This window comes from Oryzias latipes, chromosome 21 (genome assembly GCF_002234675.1).
Source record: "Oryzias latipes chromosome 21, ASM223467v1".
In the NCBI taxonomy this organism is placed as follows: Eukaryota; Metazoa; Chordata; class Actinopteri; order Beloniformes; family Adrianichthyidae; genus Oryzias; species Oryzias latipes.
Window position 1 is genome coordinate 25,646,448 of NC_019879.2, and position 22,429 is coordinate 25,668,876.

Sequence of the window (22,429 nt, forward strand, 5' to 3'; positions counted from 1 at the left end):
GAAAAAAAAAAACTATAATTAAAGATTTGTCTGCGAGCCACATGTGACCATCAAAAGAGCCATATATGGCTCGCGAGCCATAGGTTCCCGACCCCTGTTGTAGAGGAATAATTAAAGTAGCAGTTTTCTTCCTGTGCTTTACCTCTTTGTTTGTGTGGCAACATCACGCATGCAAATACATTCAGACTTCTAAATGTGCCTTGTAAAATAAATAATATTTGTATAAATATATCACACAAAATGAATTATTAATTGGAGGAGGTCTCCTTTCATTTATAATGCATCACTGCCGAACATGCAAAGTGCCTTTGGATGAGCCACAAAATATCCCTGCAAAAGCCAGGATGTCCTATTGGTGTGGTTAATTACATTGGATGCAGTCACAGTGGCACACATTCCAGCCTAAAATTATGGAAATCATCCCACAGGTTTGCTCCACACATCAGGAAAAGTGCAGCAGAATGATAGGTGTGTCAGAAAGTATGTCACATCTGCTTTTTCTGTAAATCCGAGCATCCAATCAGAAGAATTTTGCACTCCTTCATAGAAGGCGACACAGACTTATATGCCCTGCAAGATATTTTAATCACGTGATCTCCGCTGCAAATTCACCTCCTCCACCTCTGTTTTGACGCACAGAAAATTCGCTGCTCCATGCTCTTCTGAAACTGTAATCATAAATGTGATGATTCTACCGCGTGTGGGAGGAGCTACTGTTCAAAGCTCTCAGTCTCATCACTATATGGGAGCTTTGACTGTATGTCTGTATATCTCATACAGTCAATGCATGGAAGACATGGATGAGGCTGAGAGATCAGGTTTATCTAATTTGAAGAGCTCCACAAAAGCGTCTGTAATCATGTCTCCATGTCTGGGGGTCATGAGATCATTTAGAGACTCACCCAGTACGATGAGCTTCACCATCTACTGCTGGAGCTGCATTTGGGTGACGGTTGCTTTCAGCGGTACTCCCATCTCTCTGTGACCAAGTTTGCAGTTTTACATTAGTCCCAGGAGGAAAAAAAAATCTATTAAATTAAAGGAACTTAGTAAGATTTTCCTCATTCAAATTAGAAACATATGATAAAGTTTAGGAGGAGAAAGATCCACTCCAACATGTTGGTTTTGGACTCCACCTGCTGATCACGTCGTCAGCACCTCATAGGCCGAAGCTCTTGATTGATCGACACGATGCTTCTTCTTCACCAAAGTTCAGATATTTAAACTGTTGACATGCTGGGATGCCCAAATCATGACACGACGCCCGACGCTCAAAACAGGCCGCTGGACCTCCGATAGTGATGTACATCGACTTCACATTAAAACTGGATGCCCCAGACATGCTAATTGCATTCTATGTAATTACAGGTCAAGTCATTAGGTAAAAAAATTATAATATATATATACATATAAATATGTATATATACACACACACATATGAACGCAAGTATGCATTACGTGACTTCACAAAGCATTCATGCAAACTGACATTTAAAGTAAAAACATGACATTCAGATCTACTGCAGCGAGGTCAGAATGTCACAGGGAATGGCATTAATACAGAAGGCTCTCTGCATTATCCTCGCCCAAAAATATTACACTACCTGTAAGAACAAGACAAAAAAAAGCATCACTTGATGTTTTCAGCCTGTGAAAATGTGTTAAGCTGTGTGAGAGTCAGAGTGAAATGTTGGCAAATGGCACAAACATGCAGGCAGAAACACACACTTGCATAATTTTACAAACTGATCTCACATAAAATGTGGCGTGCAGCAAAAACATTTGGCGTGATTTGACCTGATTTCCAATGACGGGACATTCTTTAGTATCTAAACACACATGCGCACACGTATGCACACCACTTTGTCCTGCTCTCATTCTCCTTCAAGCTTCTCCATTGTTCACCAGCACTGAAACCCACCGAGCTTCTCATCTTCTCTCTTTCCATCTCTACACATTTTTGACAGCAGCCGGGCGAATCAAAGCTCCCACTCTCTCATGCAGACGGAGCGTGCTTTATTACCCGCACAAGTGGAGGCATCGTGCCGCAGTTTGCTAAAACTAATGTGGCTTTAGTAACACACCGCTGCCCGATCAAATTAGTTTGCTTATTGTTGTGTTTCATAGCGTTCCTGTGAAGACTACTATTCAAAGAAATCTTGAGATTAGCTGTGAGGCATGATGTCATTAGGATCGTCCTTCACATTGCTTCATTATGAGTGTCTGCATTTGCTGTCTCGTCAGACTCATCTGTGAATTTGGGAGCATTACCATCAACGATGAGCACTTAACCTGCACAGAAAACCGCACTGCAGCAGCGTTTTCTCCGTCTGTCTGTTCCCTCCAAATAATCTTCCCGCGCTGCATCCCTCTCTCCTCCATCATTGTATTCTCCATTATGTGCTTCGAGAAAATATTTTGTTCTTTTGCCTACAAACAATTACAAAGCAGAATGAATGCTTGCCTCGTTGCCCTTCTGGAGCAGAGCTTACAGCAAAGCATCGGTATTCATCTTTGCGTCTATGTGTGGGGGGTTAAAAAGAAAGGAAAAAAAATCAGAGCAGCAGTGAGGAAGGAGAATGAAAGCATTGCGTCATGGGGGTGTGTTTGAGCAGGAGGAGGATGAGCCGGTTATCAGTCAGTGACGCCAGTCGCACACGTGTGTTGGCTGTGGCTGGGAGGACATTAGACAGTGCTAACCTGTCTGAGGAGAGCTGAGGAGGAAGCCGCAGTTCCCCTGCGCTGACCAAAGGCAGGCGTTCATGTGTGTGTGTGTGTGTGTTTGTGTGAGGCTGCATGAGCTGCAACCAGAGTGGCTGGTGAATAATGCAGACAGGGGAACCGAGTTTGAGTAACATGCACCAAGCCGGTTTAATAATGCATTGTGCCGGTAACAAGCTCTGCGTTAGTTAGTCGTTCTGGAACCTGTAGCTGCTTACCGCCTGCCTGACAGCCTTTCCGCCTGACTGCTGGACTCCTGGTCAACTCAGAAGATGTCTCACTACCATTTTATTAAATGTTGTAAGTAGCCTTTTTAGATGCTGTTTTCCTGCATGCTTTCTTACTTATGCCATTTTGCACCTTGTGTGTCTGTGCCCTAGGTGGGTGTGTGTGCTGCAGAGAGCTGCTGCAGATGGGTGAAGTTGACCGGTGAATGCGGCAGGTAGCCGGGGAAAAAAAAAAAAGACAGGATGCAGAGATGTCACATGCGAGGAAAGCAGCAGAGAGGGATAGACATTTCTGAGAGAAGGGGACAGATGGAAGGAAAACTGAGGGTGATTGAGAGGAGGACTGGAGAGCAGGAGGGAGAGGCAGAAGTGGAAAATGGAGATGAGGTGAGGATGGAGCGAGTGTCATGAGGAAAATGTGTTGCAAAGAGTGAAGCCACAGAAACAAGGGGGATGCTGTTATGTCAGGAATTAACAAAGCTCTGAAAGATGACAAATGCATGACTTTTTTGATGAAGAAGAAGCAGAATGCTAAGAATTTCCCTCCAAATCTGTTCCTTCCTCTCCCTTCTATATTCTGTATATTAAACATGTCTTACATCCTGTCTCTGCACCTTTATTTGATAAATTATAGGCACCTGCAGCACTGTCTGTGCTATTAGCAGACGCCTGTATGGAATAACATTTACATTAGATAAGTCACATGGCAGGAAAAGGAATATCTCTGCTCTTTGTCTCTATTTTCTTTCTTAATTTTTTCTACTTTTTATCACTTTCCATTCATTAGATCACAGCCAATCCTCATTGATTTAGCATGTAAATGGAAATGAAATGTACATGCAGGGCATCACTGCAGCCATGACGCCCTGCTGGGAAATCTCTTCTCAAAGCTCTCAAGCAAATTGTGTGCAAAAATGAGTAGGATTAGTGTGTTTTTCAGTTCAGTTTGACATCAATGTCTGCACACTTTTTTTATGAAACTATAGAACATTCAAATGTCAGTAAATTACAAATGTGCACAGTCCCATAAAAATGATCAAACAGAAGGCAACATGATATAGTTGACTGCATTTTCAAGTCAGACCTTTAGTGTCCTGATTCATGCGAGTCCAGTCACACCATTGTTGAGATTTTTCACATGTGCAGCGAGTTTGCAGGATTCTGCTGCCTTGGAGGTGTTTTTCAGAGCTGATGCAGGTGTGGGACTATAGTGCAGGGTAAAGTGTTAATCACAAAACGGTCCCAGCACAGGCAAAGATGGAGACCGTCTCCACCATCTCCATGTGTGAGGTGGAAGTGCGAGGCGTCCTGTACTTGTACCTTACAACAGATCATAAATACTTCAGTTAAAAGAAAAATGTTCATAAAGTAAGCATTACATTTTAATGTTGTTTATCACTTTTCTTTTGTTTTGTGTAGAGGAAAGCAGTGAGGCTGAAATTAAATAAAATTGTTCTCTGTTGCATTTTTTTTCCTTTTTACTAAAAAGATTTTTTGCCACTTTTGGTTTTACATCATCCTTTTGATGCAGTTAAGTTACTTTATTGATGCAACTTTTAAAATCTGACAAGCATTTCTTTATTGTTCTGTGTTTTAGTTGACAAACGCTTTAGACATTACATAATTAGTTGTCGTGGCTTTAGTTGGCCAACAGGTGTCCATGTTTCAGAGCGAAGCCAGACAGTTTTATTTATTTATTTCAACAATTTCTTCAAAACCTTAAAGTACCTCTCCGATCTGCTTTCTATTAGATCGAATTTGAATCAAATCGATTTTAATTTCAAAACATTCTCAGTGGTCTTTTAGTTACTATTATGCCATTTCTTAGCCAAAATAATACTAAACAAATAAAACTATAGCTTTCTAGGACATAGTTTCTGCAGAGCGGCAGAAGTTCATTCGGAATTCACCTCTGAATTGTAGGCGAAACTGTTAGGCCGAATCCGAATTCTTCCCCAACCCCTCCGGCTTCTTGCTATCCCTCCAACTGCAGGGGCATTTGAAAGGATGGGCAAGATGCACAGCCTCATATCCGCATCACAAAAAGAGAATCACAGTCGTCAAGCTTATATGCTTTTCTTGCTTTATTTTCCTATCACAGTAACGCAATGACAGTGTGTTGTGCGTTTTTGTGGTTTTACTACGTGTGGGTCTTCTGCCTGAACAATGTAATCATGAACTTTCACTCCTCAAGTCTGACAATATTTATATTTCTGCTTTTGTATTCATAACCAGAGCAGAGGACAGAGATGGATTGTCTTTAAAAGTGCTGCAGGATCGATCAGGCAGGTGTTTCAGTGAAACCTCAGATAAAAAAAACCTCAGATAAAGATCTCACTTAAGCAGACTTCAGAGCCTGCAGATGGACGTCGAGCTCATGTGAAGTCTATTGGGGGACTGCTGAAAAGATCTTTTGATGTGTAACTTTTCACTCCTGCATGTGTTGATCTCTGTTTAAAGCAAGGATGTGGAATGAAATTTCACACTGGTGCCAGGAGGGACAAAAGTCTCCCGAAGGGATCCAACAACACATGACAGCTTTGCTTTGTGGCATAAGGTGAAAAAAAAAGCCTTTTCAGATAATAGCTTAAGCTAAACTTACAAATTCATCTTGAAGATTTTGTGTCTGGAATTTGGAAACTGTCCCCCCTTTATTCGTGTGTCAATATGTTCAGTTTAGCACCTGGGTGTTTTGCAGAAAAAATACTCCCACTTTGGGCTTAGAACAACTTTACAGTGTTTTTGTTGATGAACTCCAGAAGGAAAAGGTGATGAAGGCAAAAATCTGCTTTGGCATCCTGGCATATTTGTTCAGAACCAAACAGTTATCAGTTTTTTCAGCAAGAGAGAGACTCCCTATGGCTCAAAAAAGTTAGTCTTGCTTTATTTAACATAAAAAATGACCCATGTTCTCCAAACGCCTCACAGTGGTAAAAAAATAAACAACACACCATAGGTCAAAATAATACACAAATCATATTCTTCACTCAAGTGAGTGAAATAAAACTTCCTAAAGACTAACTTAGATCACCTTTTGATATATTTTCAAAGCGTTCTGAGTGTTGTTTTTTTTGTTCTATTATGATTATGCTGTTTAACCCAAAAATGTTTCTGCAGTGGCAGTAGTTCATTAGAAATTCACCTCTGAATTGTTGGTGGAACTGTTGACACAAAGCAACCCCACCTCCCCTTCCCATCATCCATAACTGAGGCATCTCTTTATGCACTTACTCCTGCTAGTTCACAGCCCCTCACATCCCCGATGTAACATTATCGGTGCAATTGCAACGGGGAAAAATGTTGGATCTATCCAGCAGTACAGTTTTGAGGCAGATTCCAGCTTGGATGAGGAAAACAAAGACACACGTGGATCTAGTCGTCTACAAGTGGATGCATCAGAATGGAGCTGAGCAGGGATTTTGTGATCCGCATAGTGTATTTTCTATGTCACAAATGCAATCTTTTTCCAATTGTATTTTTTCGTGTACCTCTGATTCACAATTTGAATTACAAAATAAAATACTCAGAAATGCAATGTTGAGCTTAATTTTCTTTATATATGTTCTCTGTCTTCAGAAAAAAACTATAGGAACCTGTTAAAAACACAGAAAGCACCATTTTCATCAGAGAGGGTCTTTAACAGTTTTTCTCACCATAGTGATAAGGACTTTTCTAGTTTTCACAGATCGTATCATATGTGTGCTAACATCACATGTAAAAATGGCAGAACGCGTTTTTTTTAATTATTAATAAAATTGTTAATAACATCAGCATCTCAGCTCGCAGCAACAAGCTATTTGTCAGTATGGTGTTGTTTGGTGGTTTTTCTAGTCTGTGGTGCTGCTTTCTGTCTTTTCTGCACCATTATGCACCACTTGGTTGGAGCACAAAGTAGTCTTGGGTGGCTGTGACATTAGCATTCAAAGCAGTCAAGCATCAGAGATTTACAAATTTGAATGTCTGATTTTCCATGATTATTTGTTGAATTTGTGGTTGCCGGTTCGGGTGGCAGTATGGGTGACAAGGCTTTATATTAGAGTGGCAGCTGCCATTCTATGCAACCTCAGTATATCCAGTATATCCAGAGCGAATAAAGCAAAACGGTGCATGCTAGTCATGGCAGGCCTCCTTGCAGTAGGAGATTGGCTTTTTGGCATCTGCTCTAGATTGATTGAACAGAGAGGTGTTGGGAATATTGTTCAATAATCTGTCAAAGCCTGCCTGCTATAGTGTTTTTCTTTTTTCTTTTTTTTTGTTTTAAGATGATGCTAACTCAGAGCTAACACTGGGGGCTTCCAGCAGCTTAAAAAAGGAGCAATATTTTCATGGGTCCAGCCCACATACACAGCTTTGTTGCTCATCCTACACATACATATTCCACACAAATCCATTACAGACACACTTTCAGTTGTATAAGAAATTCAGAAATATTGCTAAGTATCATGTTCAAAAAAGAAAGAGAAAACAAAACACACACAATTACAAATTTTTGAAAAGCCAGAATTAGCCAAATCCCCCTGGCCATGATTTAAAAAGTACACACAAAATATAACACAAAGTATGTATACAAACACTTACTATATAATACAACATCACAACATATCAAAAGATTCATTCACAACATCCAAACATGCTAAGCTCTTAGTGTTGGCAGAAACACTGCTGCAAATGTTTTGTGCTTCTTTCAATTTTAGTAACAATATAAATCACCAAGAAGTTCCCACTTTTTCCTTTTTATTTCATTTAGTCTCATTCTGCTGTGTTAGAGGCTTCCTAATGTCTCACAAGAGACTTTTCTTAGAACAAAGTAAGATTTAATGACGCTGCATGTAATCGAGTTTAGTTCATCATTGCTGTCAAGAGAACAAATTATCTTAAAGTCCAAACTGTGAAAGTTACCTCGCTTTCGTGTTTTCAATGATAGACAATGTGATTTTAACATTTTTGCAAACTTTTATATATAAAATGTGTCCGATAAGTGAGAAAAATGTTTGACAATGCTCCATCCTTCAGCAGTGTCAAAACAAAACTTTTCACCTAATGAACTGACAAAGAGTCAAATTGAGATGCAGCGAAGTCACAAAATGCTTAGGGGAGAATTTATTACAATATAATATGTACAAAACCCAGAAGCCTCAAAGGAAAAGATAGTAAGAGGCTGTTCAAGAGATGAGAAGTGCAGACAACATGGACAAAAAGACAAGTCTGAGAGCCAAAACCAGAACATAGACATCGTTTTCTTTGGATTTTCATCATTTTTTGGCGTGCCTGTGACCTGGATTTGTCAAAATACTGAGGTCCATCAATTTTAATTCTCATTCAACACACTTGTCTTCTGTTTTTCCGTTTTTATCTCTCTTGACTTTTGCTGGCGAGATCCTGGGGGCTGCAGTTCTAGTCCACCTGCTGCTCAGGGACGATACATCTGTGGTCTAAATAGGCAATAATCGTCCCAACATCAACCTCGAGACAAGATATGTTTTATGGAGCTCCACCGAGGGCCGGTTAGATCATGCACAGTCTGGAGAATTGCTACACTCTGTCAGGATTAGAGAAAACAAGCCGTAAAATGCAGTGATGCCCACCTCAGGGCAAAGCACCCTGTAAATATGCTAAATGGCTGCCCGAACACAAACTGCTGACGATCATATGAGAGCGCACAAGACAATAACAGATGCACGGTGCCTGCCTGGAGGTAACTGTCAGTGTCGGTGTGTTTCATCATGCACTGCAGTCTTTTCCCTCAACGACCTTCATTTCTCTTCAGCTGCTTTTCTTCACAGATCAGGTTGAAACCGCCAAACCTCCTCGTCATCCTCGCTTGTTTTTGTCTTTGCCCAGGTTGTTTCCAACTATGTAACGTCTTCCGCCAGAACATGGAGATCGACCAGTGTCTGCTGGAGTCTCTCCCCACTGGCCAGCGCCAGCGGCTGGTCAGAAGGATGCGCTGTGACCAAATCCGAGCGTACTACGAGAGAGAGAGGAGCCTCCAGAGGCAGCAAGCTGGAACCAAAGTTCGAGCTCCAGCCACTCTTTGCAAGAGGAACCGTGTCCGCTTCAGACCTGCTGATGTTTTACAGGACGCCATCATACATCATCATGACAAAGAAGGTGTGTATGTGTGTTTGGAGCTCATGGGGACAGCTGAATGGCAGCACATATGCAACAACAAGTCAAATATTCCTAAAATTTTGCTTTAAATAAGAAAATAAAAATCTACCAAATGGGTAAAAAAATGGTTTTGCAAAGAATTCAAACTTTTAGAAAAACTTTTTAGTCAATGAAACATTTTCTTAAAAGGGTTTATATCATGCAAAATAAACTTTTTTGAACTTTTAAGTGATTTATAATGTTCGTTCCTCAAAAACAAAAAACAAAAAAAACAACAACAACAACCATAAAGCCGTATTTTGCTCCATTCCTGCATCTTCACACAATATCTTAAAAACCTGAGCTCTAAACACCAGCCCCTCCAAATCCATGAAAACGAGTTTGAGCTGGATTGGGATTCTGGTGGGATCTGGCGTTATGACATCATGAGGAAAAGATGCACACCCATCTTTGCAAAAGTTCAGATGTTGTTTGATTTCGTGAGCGAAACGCAGACACACTGCCGAGGCCAGGTCTAGGTTGGCTTCATGAAATGGACGGCACCCACACGGAGAGAAAGGCGATGCCTCAGAGATCCAGTCTTCTTACTTCCTGGGGGGAAAATGAACTGCCAAATATTTCATTTAAAAAATGTTCTTAAGTGTTCCAAAGGTAATGTATTTATATATATATATATATATATATATATATATATATATATATATATATATATATATATATATATATATATATATATATATATATGTATGTATGTATGTATGTATGTATGTATGTATGTATGTATGTATGTATGTATGTATGTATGTATGTATGTATGTATATATACGCACGGTGGCGCAGTGGTTAGCGCTCTTGCCTCACAGCAAGAAGGCCCCCGGTTCAAGTCCCGGCTGGGGGACATGAAAAACACAACATCAATGGGGGACCTTTCTGTGTGGAGTTTGCATGTTCTCCCCGTGCACGTGTGGGTTTTCTCCGGGATCTCCGGCTTCCTCCCACCATCCAAAAATATGCTTAATAGGTTGATTGGCAACTCTAAATTGTCCATAGGTGTGAGTGTGAGAGTGAATGGATGTGTGATTGAGGATATTCTACCCTGCGACAGACTGGCGACCAGTCCAGGGCATCCCTTGCCTACGCCCAAGTGGCCGGGATAGGCTCCGGCAACCCCGTGACCCCAAAAAAAGGGAATAAACGGTAAAAGAAGATGAATGAATATATATATACATACATATATATATATATATACATACATACATATATATATATATACATATATATATATCGATTTAGTTTAGTCTGAAAGTCTTAACAAAAGCATGATGTGGGCTCGTATTATTTTGCCATTGAAATTTTTTCTTGATCCGGTTGTTTTTCTTACAAGAAGAACAAGAAACATGGGTCTGTTTACTTTCTAAAGATTTGGTTCCTATAGAATCCTCTGCATGCGGAGACAAACTTTTACTCGTATTTTCTGACAAGAGGGAAAGGACAAAATAAAAAAAATAAACAAATGGACTTATATGCACTGCAGGTAATAAGCAATCACAAAGCCGCTGTGGTGATTCAAACCTAAACCTGGTGTGCTCATGGGGTCCATGAAGTCCTCCTGATGGCAGATCCCCACAGCAAAGTCATTAATGTCATTTTCTGGTTTTTAGTCATTTTGGACTTTAAAGTTGCAATGTGACATCTCTGTCACATTTTAGCATGTTTTAACATTAAATGTGAAGCAAAGCAAACTGGGAAACTTTATTTCTGCTTCAAGCTTTAGCTTTTTAAACACTTTATTGTTGTCAGTCAGAACAGATAAGATTGTGAAAGTGCCCACAAACGGACAAAAAAATAGATTAAACGTTACCTGGACTTTTGTTTTGTGCTATTTTTATGCTGAAAGTGACAAAGCAGCAACGTCTCTGTTTTTTGTCAAAGTTTTATTTATTTTTTTCTGAGCTGCAGATTCACTTATGATCCCCATTACTCCACAATACAGTTTTTTATGAAATAACACTTTAAGCCAACTCTGCAAATGTTGTTTTTATGAATTTCTGCTTTAATTAATCTAAAACCACCATGCATTAAAAGTGACACAGTTAATGTCACATGAACGTCTAAAGCTCATTATCTACGCTTCACAGCCAATCGCCGTAATCTCTCTAACTGACAGGCAAGTGCAGGGATTTTACAGAACCCATGCTTTCTTAAAGACAGACCGGACAGCTTATTGGCAGCATTAAGGGCCCAACGTGTGTTTGGGATAAGGGCCTTTTTCGGAAAGTGGTTGAGGGATAGATGGTGGAATCAGACAGAAACCCAGAAAAAGCAAGAGTTTGTGTGGTGTCCCAGCAACTTAGTGTGCTGTATTAATAGATTAATAGGCATATTGGGTTTTCTAATTCTAACATAAGAAAATAGGGAAAAACATTGATCCAGTGTCACCTCTACATATTGAACCTGTTTTTTTCCTTCACAAGATGAAAATAATTAAAGCTGAAAATGTTCTTCTTAGTTGTAAGTCACAAGCTAAATACTGCATCTTCCATAACATAAATGGTGTATTCAGACTGGAAAAGTCTCTACGTCAGGACTGAGTCCGGACCCTTAATTTGATCCGGATTCAATCCTGAACCTTATGTTTAATCTGTATTCAGATTGCCTTTCACCCAGACATTTTTCTTCCGAACCAATGCTTTTAATGAGATGCTGTGACTCATTGTCATGGTTGCCTCCTTCCTACTCTGTTTACAACCAATAATGCCTGGCCAAGGTTGAGGTTTTGGTCCTTTTGTTCCAGCCTGAGCATGGAGCCAATTAAGATTGAGGAATCTCAGAGTGAACCGGAGCTCGGTCCGATTGGAATCGAACCAAGACTCCCTCAAAAGATGGGTTCAAGAGTGGTTCCTGGTCCTGTACCAGAACCCGCTTGGGTGTATTCAGACTAGTGCTACATTTAAAAAAGATTTCCAAGATATCCAAAGAGATTTTCTTTATACCTCTGAAATAATCTAAAATGGTTTTGTTTATCCAGCCTCCAAACCTTCTCATAAATGCACAAAAGGCTACATTCCATGGAACATGATTCACACGACAGTTTCAACATTGAGTCACTGTACAGACGCGATTTAAGTGTCAGACGCGGTGCAACAGTCCTTCATAAAGCATGTCTCAGGCATTGCGGTGCAGCGTTTTCAGAGTTTCTAATATCGGAACTTTGCCAAAGAATTTGCGTTGCACTAACCAATCAAAAATACAGTTTTGACCCTCAACATGTTGATGATCAGCAGGTGATTGTTCTCCTCCTGAACTTTATGTCATTTTCCTTATTTGTATCGAGATAAAAAAGGTCTTCTAATTTTATGCTTGTTTGTTCCTCTTCGGACTGATGCAGGACAGCAAGTTGTCAAACAGGGTCACAGAAAGACAGAAGTATCGCTGAAAGCATCCGTCATTGAGACGCAGCTCCTGCATTAGACGTTGAACCTCACCGTACTGGGAGAGTCTCTGAACTATCTCAAAAACCCAGACATGGTCATGTGTTTACTGACGCTTTTGTAGAGCTCTTCAAAGTAAATCAACTTGATCTTTCAGCATCACCCATGCCTTCCATGTATTGACTGTATATGAGATGTATATTTAATGCTTCCATGTCCCAACGAGGTCAAAAACCTCAGGAGCGTCAAGTTTATGAACATTTTTGGACAAGCGTTGATTAGCAAATTAGCAAAGAGAGGCACCAGGCGTACAAATCACATTCAATGTAAAAAAGCAGCACAAGGAGGCTTGACAGAAGGGCAATAAAGCACCAGCCAAGCAACAGTTAAAATATTTATGATTCTTGTTCAAAAATCATCTCTCTATCCATCCATCCATCCAATTTCCAAATGTGTTAAATCCATTCTGAAGCCTTTCCCAGCCACTGTTAGGGAAAGGTGAGGTGCACCCTGGAAGGTTCGCCACTCCATCCCAGGGCTGATTAAGAACCAGTTCATTTAAACAATTGGTCATTCACTTGAAGATAAAAGACATCACCTCATGCTCACAGACCATATCTTGTCTTCAACTCAGCCTCTGAGAATTGACATCTTGTTCAAAGGTAAAATACACTTTGTGTTAAAGTTATACGACCATTCTGTCAAGAAACTCACAGAGTTTAAGGAGGAACTCACACACATCTACTTGATGTTTGTGCTCCTATCTTTTCATCTGTGACGACAGCAAATGCAAGTCTTTTCCTCAGCTGAACGGACATCTCTGTTCCAGCCTTGCCAGCAGTTTCTTGCAGGTCAGTGTGTTAATCTCTGCTCCCTCACTCCCTTTGAGATTCAGCTGGTGTCTATAGGAGCAGCTGGTGTCCCTTTGGAAGGACCAGACTGAAAACAGCTTTCTTTGGCTTAGCACAAATCACTTCCCCCTCTGCTGCTCTGCCCAAGCCCCGTCTAACTTTAGGTTGGTACAGTGATAATGAACCTTAACAAAGACAGAGGCATTTTCTACTCTAACTGACTGAAGGCTGGGTCAAGCAACAGCAGGGTGGAAAAGGGACAATTGGGATCTTTTTTTTTTTTTACCAGAATCAATGTGGTGACTTAAACAAGTCGCCCATTTTTAACAGGTGCATGGCAGTTGTGTAAGTTAATGCATCGGATGGTGTATGAAATGCTACAACAACAAAAAATGCTGTGACTTTTGGGGCTTGGAACTGATTTTCCTAGTTCCTGAAAGGCTGTTTTTCCACCACTAAAAGAGATTTTATTTTTCTGCTGGAGTCAAAGGCAAAAACTAAATCAAGCTTGAACAAATGGAGGGGTGCATGCGGGGCGCATTTATTTATGGAGGACTCTGTGACTCACTCATATTGTACATCTCCTTTGCTTGTTCCTTTCAGAGGATTTATGTCTGTGGATCCAAGTAAACCAAATATTTAAAAATATATAAATGTACTTCCTCCTTTTAGATAAAATACCAACAAATGTATTGATTAATCTGAGCTTTGCCTCTATTGTTGTCATAAACTTCATTTTACTGATCTTTTGAAGAGTGAAGTGTGAAATGACACTGTTGAGCTGTTAGGAAACAGATACACTCAGCTAAATGCCTTTTGGCTAACTCAAAGATATTTTGCAGTAATTTTGCATTACTGCCATTAATTATCAGAATTATGCTCTCCAGATGGCGATGATTAATAAAAGATTTAATGAAAACCAATCACAGCAGCACATAATTGTGGAAGTTGCAATTATGAAGGGGAAAAAAGATGATCAAAATTGACTCAAGGAAAGAGATAAATGAAAAGGTTGGATTGAAGGCTGGAGTCGCTCTAACAGAGGTGTGTTTTAGTGAGCTAGCTTGCGTTTGCACAAACTTTAATTAAGTGATTGTGTACATGTGTTTTACATGAACACAAAGTCACAAAATATTGTACCCTCAATCTTTTCTGCCTAAATGGGCAGTAAAATAAAGAAAACTGAGATAAGAAGAAGCAAAGTAAAAAGTAAAAAGGAAGAGTTCTGAAACACAACAGACATTTAGGTTGAAAGTATCCGGTTCACCACAGTTGAAGCAAAAAAATCCAATAACAACACAGCCCATTGGCTCTACGTAAGCAAGAAACACCTTGTCTTTCATCTTCATTTTGATGAACATCTGTTTCAGTTACAGTTTGACATCTGGCCAAAAAGCGTTCCTTTAAATATCTATCCCAGATGCGGGTAAAACAGCTGCTGAAATTTGTAATCCCTGAATCATGATGCTATCAGAAGCAGTCCTTGATTACAAACGGAACTGTACCAGTACAGTTCCGTTTGTTGACCCCTACGGGTTTTTGGCTTGTCCAGGCCTGAGAGGGGTCAGAGCGCAGGTATGTCTTGCAGTTTCTTTGAGGCTCATGCAGTCACCTTAAAGGCCGTCATGAAAATGGAATGTACCATTGTCATGACAGCCACCTTAAGGGACGTCATGACAATGGATTGTACCATTGTCATGTGTGTGGTGTGTATCGTGAAGTATTTGTAAGGCTAATGTAAGTTGCACAGAATTATGATATATGGGTGATGTTGTCGTAAGGTGTCCTTACACCACACTAGTTTGTTAGTGAAGTGCTCATACTGGCCCTTTATTGACCATGCGCAAATGCTGCACACGGGGTGTGCGTGTGACATCAAAGTGCCCATAGGATGCCTATATGTATGCACTGATTAACTACTTTTGTCATGTCTTACAGTCAGGCTGCGAGCAATTAGTGTGCAAGGAGCGCACACCTATCACTTGATCAGCACTCGCAGGCCTCATGTGCAGAGCGCACAGTTTGAAGGGGTTGAAAAAATGAACAATCCATTTGACATGCCTGTGTCTCCCCTATTTATGAACCTTACTTACCCTTGCGTGTTGTAGAAGTGCTTGACATGTCGCCTGCAGCATGCCTAAAGAAAAACATTTGAACATTTTGAGTGATCTGCGATCTTAAAATTTTGTGCGGGCCACCTGCGTACACCATACAGGTTTGGCCATTTTTTTCCGCAGACAGCCTCTTTCCACCCGTAAGACTAAGACATAAGGTGCACATCTCAGGTTTTTGAAATCTTCCATCCAACTTATCTTCTGAAATCCCTTCTATACTTCTGTTTATCTGGGTAAGGGGAGTTTAGTCCGTCCTACAATGAAAAAAAACTAATCCCATTTATCAAAAGAGTGAAAGCAGAATAACAGGATCTCAGTGACCAGGAGTGTTCAGCCCTGGTCTATTGTCTCTTTAAAGAATCCATCGAGCCGAGAGGAAAGTGATCTCAACAGCTGCTTGGTGGATGGCCCAGAATAACACTCTCGATCCCTGGAGAATCAATCCTAATGTCTTTGTTATGCTTCTGACTTTTTTCTTCATTTTCCTCAGTTCAAACTTCAAATATTTCTCCACTGGCTAGAAATCATCCAATTTCTATTCTCCTCAGCAGGGAGGGTAAACCAAGCCAGAAAAAGCAAGGTACTGTCAATGCAATAGTGCTCAGATCCCTGCAGTAATTATCCTGTGCTTCCCTTCTCTGCTATGTGCCCGTCTGTTCAGTAGGTGTAATCACCGGACATATGGTACAGTGCAGGTACATTCTCTGCATTTGTCAGAGCATGCACACAGACAAAGTTGAGTATCTATTTATTGATTAAGGTGTTTAAATCCATTGTGCACAGCTCAGGTTCTCCAGCTCCAATTTGCACCCCACTGTTAAGGGAGTGAAGCAAGAGAAGCTAATCATTTCAGGCTTGTGTGGTACTTTTGCAACACAGCCTTCATAAGCAACAGAGACATCTGAGGCAGGGGCATGCATAAAACACCAGTGCTATGAAATATAAATATTGAGTGTAGACTTTATTTGAATAATATTGTGCCTTTGAACTAATTCGAATAAACTCTGTGAGGAAATGTTCCTGCTTTTAAATCACTCTTTTTTGTGATCTCCAAATTATTTGTGTTTTTCATAATAACATTGCAATTATGTTATCATAAATGATGGGCTGAAGAGTATTAAATCTCAATATAAAAATCCATCTGCCACCGGGATGGCAGTCAAATGACTAGCAGCCCCCCAGACATTTAACTGTCAACTACGTGTCAGCAAACTCTCAGAAATATTCTCTCCAGGTGTCAAAGTCAACTAAATGATAGAGAAATGAGCGGAGTGGAGGAAAATCTCACCTTTGATTCACAAAACTTCCATTAAAAGTACATCTGACATTTGTCATGTAACAGAACTGGGCCGACACCCTTAGAGACAGCCGATGAAAGATGTCCGCACTGCTCTGAATGATAAAAAACACTTAAAAAGACTTTGGGGGTGCTCAGTTTTTAAATTAAACTCATAAAATACTTCTAACCTAATCCCAAAAGACTACCCAGTGCCCTGGATTTTAATGCAATTCGGACACATGCTCACTACTTTGTTTATTTCTAATCCCAAATACGACATCACCCATTTGCCAAAGTAAAAAACTAATAAGACTATTTATGAATCCATTGTGTTCTGATGATGAAAACGTAAAAAGTAAATGTAAATACAATGGTTTCTAATGACAAATTGTTCAAACACAATGCATTGTGGTTTATATTTGCTAATCTAGTGAGTGTTAATGGACACCAGTTCTTCTGGGAAGTTTCAAGGGCACTGGAGTTTGGAATTTTAGATTTGGACACCCCGACAAAATTGTGAACGCCCTGTATAGTTTACAAAGTGGCGAGTAGGGAAGTCATTCGGACACAATCTAAGTTTTGCACTCATGTAATACATCAGCTTTTTTTGATATACCCTAAAAGGCCTTTTCAAAATTGGAAATGGTTTATGTGGTGTAACATGTAACATTCCTTTCATGTTGTATTTTTCAAAGACCGTTTAAATTCATTTTAAGACAAATTTGTATAAAACAATATACAAAGAAATATTTTAATTATTTGCATATTATTTAACAATTTCGACTGAGACATAATGAAGAAGAGAAAAACTTGAAATTAAACTCAGTGCCTGAACACTAGGTTCTCTTGCAGCAAACCAATTAAAATCAAAAAGACTAAAAACAGCCTTTAACGAGGCAAGAAGAAAATAGGATTAACAGAGAAAATCAGTTTGATTTTGAAAAAACTCCACATTATAATATTTAGGGAGATCTGACATCTCAAGGTTTTACCTCACAGATAAATATAAATAAGATGGTCGGTGAAATTTGTAGAAGCAGAAAAACCACTCATGTGTGACCACACCCAATTTTCCTTCACCTTCACTGTGGACTGCTTTAAGATGTGTTTTAGTGCAACCATACATGATAAATAAAGGAGGGGGGCTGGAGGGTAAAGCTATTAAATCTAATAACATGCTCCAAAATGTGATTTCTTCAAGGTGAGTAAGACATGAGTTGATCATTGTTCGATTACAACATTTAATGTGATTGCTTGTATTAGGTAATATTATATTTACTGAATAATTGATTGCTTGTCTTTCAATACATCAACACTCTGTTAAGTTGCCAGCAAAACCCCAATTCGTGCTCTGACATCTGTGAAATTCCGTTATTTTGGGACCAGGAATGTTGATCCATCTCTATGAGCTCATTGATAAAACAACCTTTCTTTGGAGCTGAGTTTTGTTTCAACATCTTTTACTTATGGAAACTGGAAAAAAAAAAAGTCAAATACCGTGTCATTTCAGAAACATGGGCAGTCTGCCACTGTGTGATAAGCAGCCCAAGATACACAGGCTTTTATATGAATGAGGGATTTGAACAGAAACTCATATTGAGGCGGCGTGCAAAGCTTACCTGGGGAGAGCGTGTCTGGCTTCATTATGAAATAAAAAGAAAATTGCAATAAAGCTGTAAGATGTACTTCCGAAGGCTTGGAATGTCGGGATTTGACATGATTTATAAACGAGTTTGCTTTGTTAAGAATTAAAATGGACCAAAAACATAAAAAAAATTAACTGGTACACTTTTCTGTGACATTTCTATAACGGCTTTTCCGCAATATATGGCGCACCGGATTATAATGGCTCCCGTCAATGATTGGTCTATTTTTCTGAACTTATGTCATCCATAAGGCACACCGAACTATAAGGCACAATAAGCATGACACAAAAGCAAAAGATAGGTCTGTCAGTCAGTCAGACTTTAGTAAATGCATTCACAGTAACTCTAGAACTTGTTTGTAACACACTACACATTAGGCATATTGGAAGTGTTAGCCACGTTAACATATTTGCAATACCTGTAACTGCAACACGTAAAAAATGGACTGTTACAGCTAGAATATGACTACGCTAACCCCGAACCTTGTTAGTAACATGTAATAAAAGACACAGTCCAAGACTGCCACACATTGGCTGCGTTAATGTATTCACCATAATTGAAACTATAAAGACAATTTACCTCACCTTGTTTGCAACAGCACATCCGGAATAAATCCATGTATAAGCGCACCTGATTATAAGGTGCGCTCTCATATTTTGAAACACAAAAGGCTATTAGAGGGCCTATATTATGCAAAATCAACTTTTTGAGTTTTTAGGTGTTTTTTTAGCCTTTAAGTGTTCATTCACACATCTTAGAGCATTCCTCTAAAACCCTGCGCTCTGAGAACCAGCCCCTCCCAATCTACAAAAAACGAGTGGCCACATTGTGATGTCACAAAGTGGGGAACAGCCCCTTCCAGGAAGAGTCCGCTGCCAGCACCGTCCCTAAGAAAACATACACACAAAAACACTTTCTCAGCTGAGCTAGCTGTGTTTGCAAATGTTTGGATGTTGTTTGTTTTCGTGAGCAAAACGCGGACACGCTACCAAGGCCGGCTGTAAGTTGACATCATGCAATGGGCGGCACCTACAAGGAGGAAGGGCGGTGCGTCAGAGATTGCATCCTGCCAAAAAAACTCCTATTTAATTAGAAAAAATGGTTCTTTGACTTAAAAACACATGATTTAGTCCCTTTGAGTGTGCTTGTACGTTGCAAAATACGGTCCCCTATCATTTTTTAAACTACCACTTGAAAGCTAGCAACATGTTTGCACCCTCACATGCCAGTGAATCATAGCAAAAAGCAAGAGAAGCAGCTCGTGCTGCAGTTTTATGTGCACACTTACTTTATTGATTGTAAGCTATGAATAATTGATTGTAATCTTGCATATTCATGGTCCCAAATGTTGTGTATTCATCCTCTAAGCACAAATGCAGCTCAATCATAGCATGCGACTGGCCAAAAGCATCTATGAAAGTTACATCTAATCTGATGTTATTTAGTAAGTTTTTTATAAATCTGTGAATGAGATGTATATAGAGGTAGATGTGTAGAAGCCTTATTATTTATGACCACATAGGGTTATAAAAGTCTGTACGGTGTAAAAATCTGGATGTTTAGTTTTTCAGTGCAGAAAAAAAAAGCTAAGTCATGTCTTCCTGGGAATATACAGCTATTAGTGTAATAAAAGGGGTTTTTGCATTGTCTCCCACTCCAGTCACAATTCAATCGCCTGCACCAGTTTCCATCTTGTTACCATGGAAACTCCACATATGTCTACAAGAGCTGTTTTTCCACAAAACGACACTCGGCTTTGCGTGTTCCATGTCCACCGTCACAAAGCTCTGACAGAGAAGAAGCACGCACTCACCATTGTTTGTCTGCCTTAGCATAGAATCAGTGTTGACAGGACACTTGGTTTTCCCTTCACCCAAGTCCAACTCGAACTTGGCCCAGTTCTAAGGTTCTAACAAGCCCATCCTTCAAGCAGTCCTGATTTCTGCTGCTAAATAAAATGCATGACCTCCTATTGGAAACCAAAAGAACACATATTCAAGACTTGAGACCTTAGTAAAGTTTAATCGAATGCCAAATGACATTTAAAGATTAAACTTGAAATGACTTTTGTTGCTGTGGGAGACCTGTTTTTACTACCTCATTGTAAATCCTAATCGTTCATAGAAAAGTTCAGTCCACTGCATTCAGATTCTAGTCATTTTTTAATGACTTTAGGTCAAGAAGATATAGGAAACCCTTGAGAATTGTCTGTCCTGGAGTCTTAAATGCTATTACCTAAGTTACTTATTGTTACTACAGAGTAGTTTGGAACTAAGCCGGCAATTTGAATATTTATCCAGGATCCTGACCCACTCCACTGTTTTAATGCTTCATGATTAACCTAATTACCTTTCTGAGGAGGGGCGTCTCGCTTGTCCATTCGTTACTCATGTTCTCTATATTAATATAGAGATATTAATTAAAAGTATATATTTGTAAACAACTCAAGTTATTAACTAAAAAGACATCAATCCATTCATGCTTCTTTTACTGTAGAATGGCAAGCTTTAGCAGAGATGTTGGGGCACTTTCAACATTTCTTCCTTTCACAGTTATAGCTTGGCAGCTTTTTTCTGCAATAGAGCTTGTCAATCAAAACGTTTTTGGTTCGATCCACTGACGTGGCGAGCTTCACGACTGGTGAGGCACTGATGCCATCAGTCAGATTTACAAATATATGTACCCAACAGAGTAGCCCATTCACTATTTGATTGGGAACAGTTAGAGTGTGTTGTTTGAAGTTTCATTTCAGCATTTTCCATCTGTTTACAAACTGTAGCATTAAAAAAGAATCACCAAAATTCACCAAACTTTTACTTGAAATCCATGTGCCGGTCCTTCTGAAGAAACACATGGATGACCTGTTTGTAGTTTTCATTTTCTTTCTTCAGTTTTAAAAGTCTCTCTAGCTCAATGGAAATCACTGCCAGAGACGTGTCTCTACAGATTCCTGTGTTTAGACACATAATCCTCTATTTAGAAAAGGTTGCTAAACAATATTAAAGAACAACTGGATGGCTGCACTTAACTTGCTATCACTAATTCTATTATTTTTTAGTTTAGACCGCACATTCTCTCAAACTCAAACTCAAACTTTATTTATTTATATAGCGCCTATCATTTTGGTTAAAAACACAAAGTGCTTAACATAAAAACAGATAAAACAGTCATAAAAAATGAAAGTTGTTCAAAACAGAAAACAAAGGACAATCCCACAAAGAATGTACCCCTCCCTCACCACCCCCCGCCCCCATCCCCACCCACCCAGTTACCCCAGTAGAACAGTGAACAGAAACAAATAACTGCAGTTGAAGAAGGTCTGGCTTGGTACTGCTGTGAGGAAACAATATCATGGGGATCCATTCATTCCAAGGCCCAGCCGGACCACAGGGGCCATTACCGCAGAGCCCGCCCAACACAGGGCAGCCCAGGGCCCCATCCATGGCTATTAGACCACAGAGTGGGACCCCAGCCCGCCCAACCAGAACGGGCACCACAGCAACGGCACGCCCTACAGGTCAAGCTGGTGGTGCCCAAGAACGATGGATCCCCCAGAGGAAACACTGGAGTAAAAAACATCAGAATAAAAAATAAAAATGATCATAAAATAACAACAATAAAAATAGAAAAAGATAAAAAATAAAATAAGATATAAGAATGTTAGTAATTAAAAAATAAAAAACGTCAGTGATTAAAACATAACCTAAGTATCATTGGTAAAATAACAATAAAAAGATTTGCATATTAAAAACAAAGATAATAATAGTCCTTACAAGAAAATAAATAAATAAATAGATAAATAAATAAATAAATAAATAAATAAATAAATAAATACCTCAATTAATAAATAGATGAATAATAAAAGACATAAGGAATGATCAAAGTCATATAAAAGCCAGACTAAAAAGGTGGGTCTTGAGCCTCTTCTTAAAAACCTCTACAGTCTCTGCGGCCCTGAGGTTCTCCGGCAGGCTGTTCCACAGGCGAGGACCATAATGGCAGAATGAAGCCTCACCATGTGTCTTGGTCCTTACCTTAGGGACAACTAA

At 39.6% G+C, this 22,429-nt stretch overlaps 1 protein-coding gene across 4 annotated transcripts in view; it reads left to right on the plus strand.

The window, feature by feature from the left end:
• The first annotated feature begins 262 nt into the window (after positions 1-262).
• myo16 (myosin XVI) overlaps positions 263-22,429 on the plus strand; it is a 101,687-nt gene continuing 79,520 nt past the window's right edge. For all 4 annotated transcript variants that reach the window (XR_002292838.2, XR_002292839.2, XM_020713268.2 and 1 more), the window contains exons 1-2: positions 263-3,021; positions 8,790-9,059. Coding sequence is in view for 2 of the 4 variants with exons in the window: in XM_020713268.2 (XP_020568927.1) it covers positions 2,994-3,021; positions 8,790-9,059 (298 nt within the window). In the remaining 2 variants the exon portion in view is untranslated. The remainder of the gene's footprint in view (positions 3,022-8,789; positions 9,060-22,429) is intronic.